This window comes from Denticeps clupeoides, chromosome 9, assembly GCF_900700375.1.
Source record: "Denticeps clupeoides chromosome 9, fDenClu1.1, whole genome shotgun sequence".
NCBI classification, from domain to species: Eukaryota; Metazoa; Chordata; class Actinopteri; order Clupeiformes; family Denticipitidae; genus Denticeps; species Denticeps clupeoides.
In genome coordinates, this window is record NC_041715.1 from 567,984 (window position 1) to 583,063 (window position 15,080).

The window sequence follows — 15,080 nt, forward strand, 5'->3', positions numbered from 1 at the left end:
CACCGTAATAAAATGGGAATGGTTGGTGACATTGAACACATTTTATAAGTGGTCAGAAACTTGTAAATAACTCATGAAAGAATAAAGTTACGTTAAAACCAAGCACACCATTGTTTTTCTTGTGAAATTACCAATAAATTTGATGTCACATGACCCTCTTCCTATTGAAAAAACAAAAGTTGGATCCAAGATGGCTGACTTCAAAATGGCCACTATGGTCACCACCCATCTTGAAAAGTTTGCCCCCTCACATATACTAATGTGCCACAAACAGGACGTTAATATCACCAACCATTCCCATTTTATTAAGGTGGATCCATATAAATGGCCCAATGTCACGATGGCTCCCTGTCTGAGCCTCTTTCCCACATTTGTCTGTGTAATAGTCTTCAGAAATATTTTTTTATTTATTATTTACATGACGTCTGGATGGGATGTGGGGTGGCGCGATTGTCTTGACTGTGTATTGATCCCTAAACTGCAGCCTTTGATCTAGCGGCGAGGTGTGTTCCTGTACCCCTCAGATTTGCCCTCGGGCCGGAGCCTCTCCAGGTGGAACGCTTCATTGATTGCGGTAATAAGACAGAGCCGCCTTTCCGGAGTGTTCTCTGTAGCGCTTCAGAGGAAGTGCCGAGCCTCCGCGGAATTGCTGCTGCCAAGAAACACTAAGGGGGCTTGTAAAAAATTAAAACGGGTCTACACACCTTGTAGGATTTGAAGGGGTGCTTCAGTGAAGCTGGGCTGGGTCATGTGAAATAACTAGTGCTGGGCAAGTTAACATGTTATTATCATGTTAACGCATTTTTTAACTAATGCGGACAATTATTTAACTGCGCATTAACACATTTTTTTGCTTTCTTTTATTTTGAAAGTCTGGCTGTGAATACACAACATTATAAACCTTGTGTGACAGGATCAGTACTGGCCTGGAATAGGTGACGTGACTGGAATAGAAAACAGACATGCTGGCTGTGTGCTCTTCGTTTCAGTGTTAAGTGTATGTGTTTGTGTGTGTGTGTGTGTGTGTGTGTGTGTGTGTGTGTGTGTGCGTGTGTGTGCACCGGAATTGCTACTCTTCCTGTCAACAGCTCACAGGAACTGTCTAAGTTAACGTTGGTGCAATGTGAAAACATTGTTCTGCTGTTATGGACAATTTTGGTACTTATTTCTATTTTTATTTTCATTTTATTTGGAGTAATTGTTTTGTTTTTATTACATTTTTTTGCTTTGAAAAGTTGCACAACCAAATTTTATTGTACGGTGCCTCATTACTACGATGACAATAAAGAAATTTGAATTTGTTAGTGAATGTTACTTATAACCGTGCGATTAATCACGATTAATCACAGACACTCATGCGACTAATTAACGTTTCCCAGCACTAGATAAAACACAAATGGCTGTTGCCTCTCGTAATTTCTTTGCTCTTGAACCAGCCTTCTCATGCTGGAACATCGCTGTTTATGAAGCGTCTCATTATTTGCGCTGAAGATTACCTCGCAAGTGGCAGCTTCTGTAGTGCGCCCATTACACTCAGCCACGCGTGAAAGCGTGACTCATCCTGGACCTTCTCACTGACATCTCGTAACTCTTCCGAGCTCCACAGCTCTCCTCCTGTGGCCCGCGGCAGGGACCGGGGATTCAGACCCTGCCGGGCTTTGCTCCCGCCCACCACATACCACTTTCATCAGATCAGCCCTTCCACTTGACCTCACCCCAGTTAGGAACTTCACTTTTACAGCCAAAATAGCCAAATGAGGAATGGAGCTTTTCTACTTTGGGTGGATTGGCCCTGGTGTTTTTTGTGCTTATGAGAGTTTATATTCACCCCGTGATGCCCTAACATTGAATCTGTTGGTTGCAGGGAGCTAAATGATTTTTTAAAATAGAAAGATATCGTTGAATAGAATAGAGTCTGTTTATTTGGTGTGATTATTAAAAAAAAAAACAGTTTTCATTTTTTATTTTCTTTCCTTTTCCCAGTTGGGAAAAATTGAAGATTAATGCGTGGCTAGCTTTCCTTAATTTATATCAACAAAAAACAAGATATCTTCATGATATGCATCTTTAAGATGACTTTTCATGCTGTCTGTATGGACGGCTCACGGGAGATGAAACCATCTGCTAAACGGATAAATGTAAACGGTGAAGCTCCCTCATCCAGACGTGAGTTTTATTCACCAGCATTAGCCGCGAGGCAGTAACATGCCGACCTGACCTGAAGGTCCTAGTCGGTCCTGGATCACAACCCTTCCCTTCCGGACCCCTGAGGCGTTCCTCATGTCTCAGAGTTGTTTTAGGCATGGCGGTAATGTGTCCCGCGGGAGGGGCTAGTAAATTACCCCCCCGGCGTCCACACCTGATTTCCATTGACCCTTGGAATGGAGGCGCAGGCGGCCTTGGTGATATGACCTTTGACTCCTGTGAAGGTGCCGCCGTGCTGGTCATGCGGTGTGCAGGAATGATGGAAAACAAAGCAGTGGGAGAGCCAGGGTAATGGAAAGGAGATAACAGAAGAAAACGAGAGGATGTGTGAGTATGTCTGGTTAGTCTCACCTGGGACCTGAGAGTGTGTCTGTACTCGGAGACGCTGTACAGGGTTTATTCCTGTCAATCCGGAAACGCTCGTCCTTTCATCACAGCTGACATGTTTATAAAGGCCGCACATGCCACAGGCCTTCTCTCATAGCGTTCTCCTGGCTGGAAACACAACTCCAACCCTCATGAAAATGTTATCTGAGTCTATGATGGCCTTTGTAGCTGTAAATAGCAAGCTGCTGGCAGCTGGAGCTTCTCAGGGTGCTGGTGGTGCTCAGGCTGTGGGGTCGAGATGTTTCCTGCTCGAGCATCACCCTCACTCATCTCTCTCTAATACCATCATTGGCCCCTCGGTCATGGCATCTCATTTCCTGAACCACCCTAAAAACATTCTGCTAAATCAATTTTCTAAGCTTTCAAGTGCGTCCGTGGGCCTTTCTGAACAGGGATCAATATGTGACCCCCTTAAATGTCATCTGGCAGCAATTTTTATATTTTGAGTAATGATCCCAAAGTTGGATCAGTGGCAGGATTTTGACATGTGGGGAACGTTTTCCATTTATGGTACATTATCATTAAAAAATGCTCAGTTTGCATCAGCATTAATCAGTGACGTGAACTTTGCCTTTTCTTAATACGCCCTTCTTCATTTCATCAAAACAGGCCCAATCCAATTCCAAGTTTTAATGAGTGTGTCTAGCCTGAATCCGGTTGAGTTCACTGTAGTGTGCATATTCTGTTATTCTACAACTCCGTGTTCTGACATCCATTCACCTCTACATGGGATGATGCTCCTCTCTGGCTTAATGAACTGGCAGGGAAGACACGGCAAAAAGACTAGCAATGTCACAACCGACAGAACAGGACAGGGGAGACATCCGGCAACTGGTGAACATGCACCATAACAAAGACCCGACGGCGAACAGACACGAACCGGGCAGCTTTATACTGTTTAACACAGGCCAACACGATTAGGACTAACGTGAAACTCCGGTTCGGATCCCGGACCGGAGTAACCCCTTCCGGACCGGATCATGACAAGCTAGATGAAATGAGAAAAGGAGAAATCAGAAAAAGGAGTAGAGAATGTCCCTCAGCGTACGAGCTTGTGGCTCGTTCCTGCTGACTGGGTATGATGGATGTCGGCGATGACTTGGTTAATGTTGGTATAGCACATAGAATGACGGATGCCGTGTCATGCTAGCGGTCCGCTTTTTAGTTTACACTTTGTTGACGGCCACCTCTTCTCTGGTGTATTAATAAACACGTTAGGGGACATCAAGGCGGTCGTTCGCGCTTGACAGGCTGTGTTTAGTGTCGAGTGTGGCAGGTGACACCCCCTCCCTCCGTCAAGGCCCCACGTCAATGAAAGCCTGGTGCCAGTTTTTAGGCACCTGCTTCCCAATCCCATGGTGACGGCCTCTTTTCAGACCTAGAAATCCCACTTCCTTATATGAAGTGTGTCCAGCTCCCACTGCTCTGCTCTGTCCATGTCCCCCTGGCCTCCTGGCTTACGCTGTGTAATTGTCCGAGCGCTAGGAAGCTTGCCACTCTCATTGTCCCGTCGGGTCCATTGGGAGCAGAAGCGAGCGCAGGACCCCCAGGCCGCACTTGCCCAACAGGGGCTGGTGAAAGCAGACACCGGGGCATCTGGCGCGTGGCCGTCCACCTGGGACACATCCAACAAAATCCTCAATACGAGCAATGTGGTGCCATGTTCAGAAATAAAACAAGGTGATTCCGAACGCAGAGGTGTAGCCTGTGTTCTATTCAGTCGTATTCAAACCTAGAGCTCTGGACCGTGCCACCGATGATGATCCTGTTGGACGGTGGTATATTTTGTCTCGTTTGTCTCGTAGGGTGGTAGTAGTCTAGTGGGTAACACACTCGCCTACTTACTACCATTGTGTCCCTGAACAAGACACTTAACCATAAATTGCTCCTGGGAGACTGTCCCTGTAACTAGTGATTGTAAGCCGCTCTGGATAAGGGCGTCTGGTAAATACCGTGAATGTAAATGTAAAATGCTAATGCTTTGTCCGGACGCGAGGTTTCCCAGGTGATACTGATACTGCAGAACGTGGATGTGTTTGTATGGGCTTCCTCCAACCAATCAGATTGATGTGGACGTGGGCGTGTGTGTGTTGGTACTGTGTTTGTAGAATGTTGCTGGCCGGGAGTTTTAACCTTCCAGGCTTTGCATCGTAATGGTGTGGTGGGTGTTATATGAAATTACACAGGGAAACAGCTGCATCGTGACGCGGACATGGACAATTCTGCATGGACGTTGCTTGGCGATTATCTAGTTAAGTAGTGTCGGTAGTGGTGTAGGAGTTCAAAATGAACGTTTATTTCCGATGGCCATTTTCAGCCGCTGTTTCAGCAGAAATTGCTGCATGCAGCGTCTATTTAATTTAATCAGAGCGCTGGTGCAGAACGCCGGTGTTCAGTCTGCGCTCACCGGACACCACCAATGCCAGAGAAGCGCCTGGTTCAGACGTCCATGTGACGAGGACTTATCTCTCATCTCAGTGACCATCATGTTAAAGTGATGTAGAAAAACTGATGGGCAGCACCGCGATACATCGATAATCGAGGCGTCGATCATCACGGTGAGACCAGTGAAGGTTCACGCCTCTACACCATATAGAGGGTTCGGCCTCCTTCCAGGCTGGAGATCCTGGTCCTCATTTCCCTGTCATGGCTGGGAATTAAAAGCTGTGATTGTGCTTTAGCTTTTAAACACTCACTCAGCTTTGTGATGGATTAAGTGCTGAAGATTGCAGTATTTATGCCTGTGTGCCAAGTGCTTTTCTTCTTTCTTTTCTCTCTCTCTCTCTCTCTCTCTCGGCACGTCTGGAGGGAGCGGTTATTGTTTTCTTTTACACAGAAGACGGTAATGGCCTTAAAGAGGCGTATAATTATTTTCCTTCACCTGTTTGTCTATTCACTGAGAGGCATGTCCGTATCTTCATTCAAGACGTTTCTCCTGCTCCTCAACCAACCGTGATGAATGTACCATGTCGTCATTGCAGGCCCGGCCTTGTATTCAAGCCTCAGTGGCACGATCTGCAGCATGTCTCCTCAGCTGGACAGTTTACGGTGCTTATGGCAGTAACTGCACTACCCGGGTGTAAATAAGTGAGATATTTACTGTGTAAACTGGTGTGGGTGTTTGTGTCCCTGTTGACCTTTGACACCTGCAGGTGTTTGCCTGTTCCAGATACCCCCCTGTTGGTACGCAGCAGCAGCGACTCGGCTCTCAGCCCCCTGACGGAGGCCGGACGGCCCGACAGTGAGGACCTCGACGCCAACGCGCTGCCGACGGTGAGCCACGTTTTATGGCCGTCGGGCTACTAGAACTCTGCACAGGAGACGCCGCGCCAGCGTAGAAGAACCCAGCAAAGTTGTAGGTGTAAAGGAACGTGGCAAGGATGCCAGGGGCGTTTATGGAGACGAGTCTCTAAACCAGTGGGACGGATTCTGAGAGGCCGTGCCGATGCACCAACTGCTGCCGTTTTTCATTTCGACCAAGATCACAGCCAAACGCTGAATCACAAAGAGGATGGCCTCCAGTCTCGCCACTGGCGTAGCCAGGAGTCGACAATGATCTGACACACACACACACACACACACACACACACAGAGTAATCGTATCCCTGTCACATCTCTCCTCTCTTTAAACATCGCAGCGCAGCCGCGCAAAATGCTAATAGTAGTTTAGAGGTTAATAAATATTCAGTCCGGAATGCGGGATCAACAGCGGCACGTCTGCGGCACACACCGAGGCATTTATTGTGCGTGGGCGCGGCGTTAGCCGAGTATAAATGTCCATTTGTCTCTGCAGACACCCCAGCCTCTCCCAGCCCTGCTTAATGGCCTGACCACAAATAGATGGAGTTCTTTATGATCACCGCTCTGCTTCTCCTCTCGCTTTTATGCACTGCGCATCTCTCTCTTGCTCGACCACACACACTCTCGCTCTCTCTCTTTAATATGTCGGCACACAAACACTCACACGCATACGCAGAGAGAGAGAGAGGACCGAATATGAAACACACCTGTTATTAGATGTTATGGAGCCCCCTGGTCGGATCAGGTTTTATTCTGTGCTTCTCGCTTCGGTCATTAGTGTGTGTGCAGGAACAGGCTGAGGGGACACTGACGTGGTGCCGGGTGTCTCAGGTGGAAGTCAGGCAGGAGTGAGTCGTCTCTGTGGCGTCACGCCTGCTCGTAACCTGTCACCGAACACTCCGGAACAAAGATGGATGGCTCCCACGGCCTCTCGCCCCGAAATCCCTCCTTCTCTCCGCCCCCCCTGAGGGCTTCAGGAAGCCCGGCGTGTCAGCATGACAGAACCGTGACGCTGCGGAATGCGCAGACCTAACGTTCCGGAACGCTCCCCAAACGTTCCGTCAGCTGTGACATCCCCCATCCCACCCACCCCTATTGTCTGGGAGCCTTTGTTGTCTCTTCTTTCCCGCTTTTGTGCTCCTCTTCTTTTTCTTCGCTGTTGTTCATTGCACAGCTACTAGAAGCCGCTTTTTTTATTTCCTTCTTCCCAGTTCCAGGTCAGTTGTTTTCTCACCACCTGTGATCAACACAACCTCCACTTTCATCCTGTTCTTCCTGCCCGTTTTCTTTCATTCCCTGCTCCCATCCCTGAGGCTCACTCAGCCACTGTCCACTGTCCACATGATGTTTTTATACAGGGTGTCAATGGCCCAGGTTCTGCACTGATGTTTCTTGTCCAAAAACACCCACACACGTGCATCTACATTGTTCCGTATAAGTTCATTTTGAGGTGTTGGGCCATCTGTCCTTATGGCGTCATGTCTACTGGGTGAGGCAGCGTGCGAGAGAGGTCATGCATGGTGTATGTGTGTGTTTGTGCAGGTTGACGGAGAGAACATGTGTGTGAGGAAGAGAACGTATTATGTGTGTGTGTGTGTGTGTGTGTGTGTGTTATTCTGAGGTGTTCCAGCTGGACCCATGATGGTTTGGTCAGGTGGCTTTTCTCTGGCTTCCTGGGTCAGATTGCTGCTGCTGCTTGAAACCCTTTCATGTGGTCTCCTGAAGCCGGCCCGACAGCCAAGGCGGGTCAGAGGCCAGCATTTCTTTTCTTTTTTTTTTATATATATATATAAAAGTGAACTTTTCTCTCTAGGAGGAGGTTTTGTGGAGAAGTGAAGAGAGAGAAGCTCTAAATGCCTCCTGGCGTTGCCCTCTTCTCAGATTTCTCCTCTCTTCACACTATTTGGGTCCATGTCTCCAACAATACTTTAATTGAACTCCGTGGCCGATAACCATGAATATTATCGTCTTTTTCCTCTTTATTTTTTCTCGTTTGGCAGAGAACGAGGAGGGATGCAGGTTTCATGCGGCTGTTTAATGATTCTCCTTCTCAGTTCCTTAAGGTCCAATTAAAAATGTGCCCTTGTGGTTTATGTATTTATTATTTTCCATTGTCCTTGTGCTGGTTGGGATTTCTGTCAACACAGGATGACTCTGGGCGTCTAGTTTTCCCCTTGGTCATCTTCTTGTGTCTCTTTGGTGGCCGGAGGACTTTGCTTTTGTACCCACATGGGGAGCGTTGGCTAGCGAACTGGCTTGTGTTTTGGTGGAAATGGCTACCACCCCCTGGGCCCAGCGGTCATCCACGATCCGCCAGGACAGCAAGGCACTAATGAGCACAGACGGTGGAGTCAGCAGCACCTAGAGGACAGACCTGCAGAACAACGGAGCTTATTAATAACGTTAGCATGTGATGAATGAACGGAGGCCAACTGGCCAGCCCTCCAGTAAAGAGTGAGGAGCAACTGTGACATTAGCGAGCTTCTGTTCTTCAACTCAAATCCTCAGGATTATAAGCGGTCATCATGCTGCATGTCTGACGTTAGAATTACAGTTTGCACGTCCTTGTCCGGCTATTATCCCAGAGACATGTCAATGCTGAAGCTACTGGACAATAATGAGATCCGTATCGGTAATAGTTTGAGTTTGAGGTTGATAATCATAGTGATTGGGTTTGATTCTGTGTGAAAGATGACATCAAGTCGTACGAATGTCCTCACAGCCGGCCCATCTTGTCTTGTCAAGGCTCTGTCCCCCTTTTTGTCTGAAACAACATCTTTCAGGCTGACATTCCCATTCATGCACCTTTCGATCTTCTCCCTCTCTTTCTTCCCCTCAGTGGCTCTCCGTCTGTCTCTCTTTGAAATCCCACCGAGAAGGATACAGGCGCTCAAATTCGAACAGCCTCTCATTCACAAACCCCCCAATTAACATCAATTCCAGCAGCTTGTGTCTGACGCCCAGTGGGGGTAATTAAAGTGGCAGTTTCCACTGATGAAGGCGGCGTGGGGTACGGGTGTGTATGTGCATGTGTGCATTCATTGGAGAGGTATGGTTCAGTGAAGGGAAGACAGCAAGCAGTGTGTGTGTGTGTGTGTGTGTGTGTGCAGAATTTTGAAAGGTTCGTCACTGTGTGCTGTGACATCAGGACACGTGGCACATGTGAGTGGGTACTCTATTCTATTCTATTCTATTCTAGGGGTCATATTGTGAACTCAGAACTGTGAGACATGTGCCCTGACACCCTCACCTTCTGGGATTATTGGTGTGTGTCAGTATTAGACTGTAGTCTTTTTTTGCTAAGCTCCGCCTCTTACATGTCTACCACCGATGATTGCATCACAGTCGTTTCAGTCATGCCTGAAATAATAATATTCTTGTGTAATGTAATTAAGTGTTCTTTGTCCATGTTCTGACACAATCTGTGCAATGAATTATGGGATAGGTTAAATGAATTCTAGGGACCACGTCGGAAGTAAGTGTTCTGAATCAGAACCCGCCCCCTCGAAGTGAGACACACCCCTAGTGTTTCACAGCCTGCACAATTACACCCGACACACCTGAGAAGTGCTGTTGTGGTCACCGTCACCAAGCCTGCACAATAGGTGAGAGAGAAAGAGGGGGCGGCCCTGACACTCCATCACACTCGCACCGCTTGAGATGTAGAAATTACAAGGTTCACGGGCACCACGAGCGTGTCATTGTGCGCCCTGAGAGTCTCTCGCCCGCTCAGCCCTGTTTGTGATTGGCACGCCCCCCAGCCGCGGTCATGCATGCCGTGTCTGTAATAACTGCAGAGGACTGTGGGAAATGACAGGGTTAGGGCTCTCTAATGCGCAGAGGAGTGCAACTGCTCCACTTCCTCACCGCAGACTTGCAGCAGGAGTGGAACGGAAGATGGCACTTACCCCTCGCTCTCCCTGTCCCTCTCCCTTTCTCTCCCTTTAATGGCCCTCTGTAATTGTTCAGATTGTCACTTGCCCTTTTCCAGAGAGATAAGTGGAGGGAAGGAGTGAATAAAGCTTTCTCCGTCCCGCACCTCATCACTCGTGCTGTCTCAAAATCTCTCCACGTCCCTCCCTCCCTCCCTTCCTTTCTCCTTCTCTTTCTTCAGCACGAGATCTCTCTGTGTGTAGCTGTTATTGACGGGTGAGCAGCCAATCAGCTGGTAAAAACCTCGCAGGGTAAAAACACCGGCGTATGATAAAACCGAAGTTGTCCAGCCAGATTTTCAGCCAGTCGGACTTTCGCGGGGAGGAAGGATTAATGGTCCGGCGTCTGTAGAAGCCCTCGCCCGGAGGCTCCTGGTTTATTTATTTCTCCGTCCTCCAGACACACCCGGTGTTCCTGGGAGAGGAGTCTCGCTCCGTGTTAATTGGACTGGGAATATTTTCTGTAGTTTAAAGTCCTCTGGGTTTAATAGTTAAAAACACTGTTACTGTTTATCACGTAGCAGCGATTGAGGAACGGCGTGTTTGTGTTGTTTCTGCTGTGAGAGGGCTGAGGGGTGTTTGATAAGGCGGCCTCTCTTGCGCACGATTGATGTAGATATGGTTTTTTTAAGTATGTGAATACTGCTTTCAGTGAGAGCAAATGCACAGCATTTCATCATAGCCTGATAACATTCGAAATATACATACATAAAAAGACGGGCCTTTTCCTGTTCGGGTGTCATATTCTGTTTACACATTTCTTTGGATCTTATTATGTTGGCTTTTTAGCGAACATGCCAATCCAGCTAAAATCTAAAGGTTCTCATCAGATTGCTATTTCTTTCTTTGTTTTATTTTTTATATTTAAGTTCATGTTTTCTACATGTTTTCACGCTGTCACCAGTCCTCGGGGACCGCAGACACCCCCGTTGGGGGTTAACTCATCCCTTTATCCCCGTATTTGCTCACGCCTGTTCCCTTTGTTCGCCGCTGATCCAGACTCTCGAGTCGTCATTCATCAGATCCGCGGGTCAAGAGCGAGGAGATTATCTCGGTAGACGCTCCCAACGCACACGCGCTGGCGCCACCGGTCGCTCGGCGGATAAACAAGCCCTGGGAAGCACTTTAATTAGCCGTATCGCAAGACGACCAGCCCCGCGTGGTCAAAACCAATTAACAAATGCCACCAAATCTTAAGTATGCGAGGTTATTAATTAGAGCTCGCCGCATCAGTCAGAGCCGTAAAACAGTCAGCAGCCAACAGCTGGCCCGGCTGCTCTTAATGGAGACGTGGCGAGGCAATATTTCCATCGAAAGAACAATCAATTAAGTGTCAGCGCTCGGTTAATTGTTGGTTGGTACGGCGATGACAGTGACGGCGGGCGTGTAAAAGCCTTTCATTAGCTGCGTCTTTATTTCCCTCCGCGATTGTGATGTCGCCGCCGCCCTGGCTTTTGTGCAGCGGTAGACGTAGCGTCTCAGTGCGGCTCCGCAGACAGACGTCGGCGGACAAATTGATTTCCACGCCGTGCCTCCCAAGTGCCAGGTTCATTCAGATCCCGCCCAGGTTACGATGCACGGGCGCCGTTCCGTTGCTGAAATTGATTTTCATGTCTCTGGAACGGTTGATGAATTAGTCTGTCAATAATGCGTTGTTTATTACTCCGAATATCAATGAAACAAGTTTGGCGTCAGCTCCTAATGCGCTTGGACTCGTCCACTGTCTCCCTCTTTGTCTTTTTGCGCTGTAACGCAAATCCTTTTACGCGTCTTGTGCTGAATTGCGTCCCAGAATCCCCGAGTGTTTGGTACAGATTCGGCGTAATCGCCTCCATGTATAAATCCCACGAGGGAACTGTTGCTGGAGCGGCCGGCGAGCTGACAGGACGTGATGGGGTCGGAGGTCACCTGGAAGTACATTTGGGCTTTTGGGCTCCAGTGACCCCTGGTGTACTTCCTGTCACATGTGAAGGGCAGAATGATGCATTGCTCGGCCTGTCTGTCTCCACACACCAACCCACCGTGTCAGGGCATCTCCCTGCAGACATCGATCCCGTGTTACATTCCCCCAAATTCAGCGAGGACCACGCGAGTGTAAATGTGCACATTGCCCTGTGGAGTAATTAGACGTTGTCTTCAACCATCTCCCTCTTTTCATGTGTGAGAGAGAAGATGTGACCGAGGCACATTATCATACATAAACTGCATTATTGGGAAGACGTGCTGCATTGTTCCTCACAAGTCTTAACAACTGTGTGTGTGTGTGTGTGTGTGTGTGTGTGTGTGTTCCTTCACAGGGAGTGAACCATGTGCTGATGGAGAAGTCTGGAGGCGTGGACAAGTATCTACCTGCTACTTCCTCTCCCAACTCAACCTCTATTGCAGTCAGGTAACTGCGTGTGTGTGTGTGTGTGACGCAGGCGCAGCAGTGTGTGTTGATCCTTGCTATCTGTGTCATCCCTGCTCTTAATTTATTGTTTCTCCCTGTTCGTGTCATTAATGAGCGCTTCAAATTTTGCTCTCCGGCTCGGAGATCAAGGCCGTGTTGAACTTGCATAAAAATGATAAATCATTAAACAACTACAAAAGCTGTGATGGAATGGGGTTAACGCCAACAAGACAAACACATGCATAAATCAGTGTTTGTGTTTTCCAGGCTTAATGAGCTGGTGTGAGATCAGAGGTAGCCTGTGGTCTCACTCTCATAGGGACAGGAGGAGATCAGAGTGCCGGCAACTCGTTCGGTTCACCGCATCCCATTTTTAACTCGAGTTACAACTATCTGGATGGGTGACAACAAAACAGCTGGTTCTTCTTAACGTGTAGTAACACCCACAACTGTAGTCATATAACGAATCACCTGAAGTGGTTTTATTCTTAATATGTAAATCAAGGCCGGCATTGTCCTTTCACGTGTCTCCTCCTGCACTCCGTGCATTACATCACTTCCTGCTTCCAACGTACCTTGAGGCAGAGACCCATGGTCTAGCCCATTTACTGTACTTCGTCGCCCTGGCAACCATAAGCAGCCACACAACAGCAGGATTTTATTTCATGTGTTTTTTATATCTTCCCAGGTTTTTAATGTCTAACACTTACTGCCATGAGTAAATGACCCTTGAAATTGCGAAAAAAAAAGTGTGGCTGTGACCATACACACACCAACACACACACACACCAACACACACACACACACACACACACATAAATATATATGATAATGGAAATTCAGCCGCAGAGTCATGTGCAGGGCAGGGGTGGGTGCAGTGCACTGCTGTAATAAATATTATTATTTTTCCTGATAGAATTCCTGGAACGGCACACATAAAAACCGACACTTTTCTAATTGTGTTATTAAGGATTCAACATTCAGGAGAGATTTATTGTCAGTACAACAGTATTCACCGTGTACAGTGTACTTAAATACTGTTTCACGCAGACCCCCCCACAGTGCCATCATTTTATTTATTCATATGTCTTATATAACTAAAACTTAAATACCCAGACATGCTATAAAAAGATACTCTAAACAAGGACAACATCATGTTAGATATGTGCTCCAATGAGCCAAAAGAATAAAACTGACTGTTGAGGCATGAACTACTTACACATCTGAAGGTAACCAAGGCATTGGCCATTTTAGGTGGTGCAATGGGTGATGTGTAAATATGGGGGCACTATTTCACCAGAAAGCTAGAGTATCCACTCCACAAGTCTGCTGATTCCCTCTAAGTAACAGAATCAAGCAAGAACATGTGAGGAATCAAGGTGTAAATCATTTTACCTGACTGCAGTGTATCAGCCACGGATGCATTGACATAGGGGCAGTGGTGTCCTAGCGGTTAAGGAAGTGGCCCCGTAATCAGAAGGTTGCCGGTTCGAATCACGACCCGTCAAGGTGCCACTGAGGTGCCACTGAGCAAAGCACCGTCCCCACACACTGCTCCCTGGGCGCCTGTCATGGCCGCCCACTGCTCACTCAGGGTGATGGGTTAAATGCAGAGGACAAATTTCACTGTGTGCACCGTGTGCTCTGCTGCTGTGTATCACATGAGACAATCACTTCACTTTCACTTTAAATTCGGTTAATACTGCAGTTTGTCGTAGAGGACCAGAGGAGACCCGTTCTCTGGCCGGCCGCTGCTTCGGTCCACCTCGAGATCTTTGGGTGGCTCTGATGTCATTTGCTGCAACTGCTGCTCTTGCCCGCAGGTACCTAAAGACAGAAACGCATGGAGAGCATTAACTGCACACGCGGTCGGTGGCAGCACCTCGGTGTCTCGCTCCCAGCCGAGGCTCTAATGACGGTAATAAAGGCAGGATTATTAAACCCAACTGCCTGTGCTGCTCTGCTAGAGGAGCTGGAAACAACGGTGTGCTCCTCAATAAATCCCCCCAATTACCCCGAAATCCTCACGCGGCACGCCTGACCGACACATTCACCTCACTGTAAATGTTCACTGCCACTGTAATAAGCGGCGCACGTGTGTGAAGTGAGCCGGCGGACGTGAAGCATGGCGCGCCGGTGTTGCCAGGGCTGTGATGGAAGAGTTGGATCTCTCTCTCCACAACTCCCTTCTTCGACTCGCGTCCTCCTCTTAGCGGCGAGGACACAAAGAAATCACAGCCGTATTCAAACAGTCCCCCGCATATCTATTACACGATGCTGCGTAATCCCCCGATTCGCTGTGGAAGCGGCGCGCCGCCGCTCTCTCCTTCTTTTTTCCTGCTTGTAAAGCAGTGCTCCTTCCTACTTTGAAGCCTTTCTTTCTGTTTTTTAAACCAAAGCAGCTTTGGCAGCACAGTGTTTCCCCCCCTTTACTCCCCTCCCTGCGCTTTTATTCCTGTTTACCGCGGTACGGGAGGCAGGTAGATAAAGGGGACACCTGCACTCAACCCTACCCCTCTCTCTGCCACCCCGCGCCACGTCCATTAAAGCAGCCCTTTTCTACGCTGGAGAAGAACAAAAAAAATGGACGGGGAAGCGGGAGCGGGCGAGGGGAGGAGGGGGTTATTCTCCCCACCGTCCCGCCTTCATTTGAATACATGCCATTTTCATTAAGCCCCCTAATTAACGCGCCGGTCCCTCGGCCAGATCCTCCTCTTTGATACGGCGTACTTGGCGCGGCCTTGATGAATGGGGAGTTGTGTGGAGTTGATGAAACCAGTGCTTTTCTGTGTGTTGTTGTTGTTGTTGGTCCACATATCTCGCACCTTCATATCTGTACGTTTTCCCGGCCTTATTCATCTCCTCCG

At 48.2% G+C, this 15,080-nt stretch overlaps 1 protein-coding gene and 1 long non-coding RNA gene across 7 annotated transcripts in view; one reads left to right on the plus strand and one right to left on the minus strand.

The window, feature by feature from the left end:
* Positions 1 to 15,080, plus strand: part of pard3bb (par-3 family cell polarity regulator beta b) — a 138,354-nt gene that overhangs the window by 32,308 nt on the left and 90,966 nt on the right. For 5 of the 6 annotated variants that reach the window (XM_028991005.1, XM_028991006.1, XM_028991008.1 and 2 more), the window contains 2 exons: positions 5,762 to 5,865; positions 12,122 to 12,213. In XM_028991005.1, coding sequence (XP_028846838.1) covers positions 5,762 to 5,865; positions 12,122 to 12,213 — 196 coding nt within the window. The remainder of the gene's footprint in view (positions 1 to 5,761; positions 5,866 to 12,121; positions 12,214 to 15,080) is intronic. The other variant, XM_028991011.1, reaches the window with a different exon arrangement.
* On the minus strand, positions 2,088 to 2,613 carry LOC114796634 (uncharacterized). Its single transcript, XR_003750766.1, has 3 exons — positions 2,557 to 2,613; positions 2,219 to 2,440; positions 2,088 to 2,124 (listed from the first exon to the last, which is right to left on the minus strand). It is a non-coding gene; the product is annotated as an uncharacterized LOC114796634 (long non-coding RNA).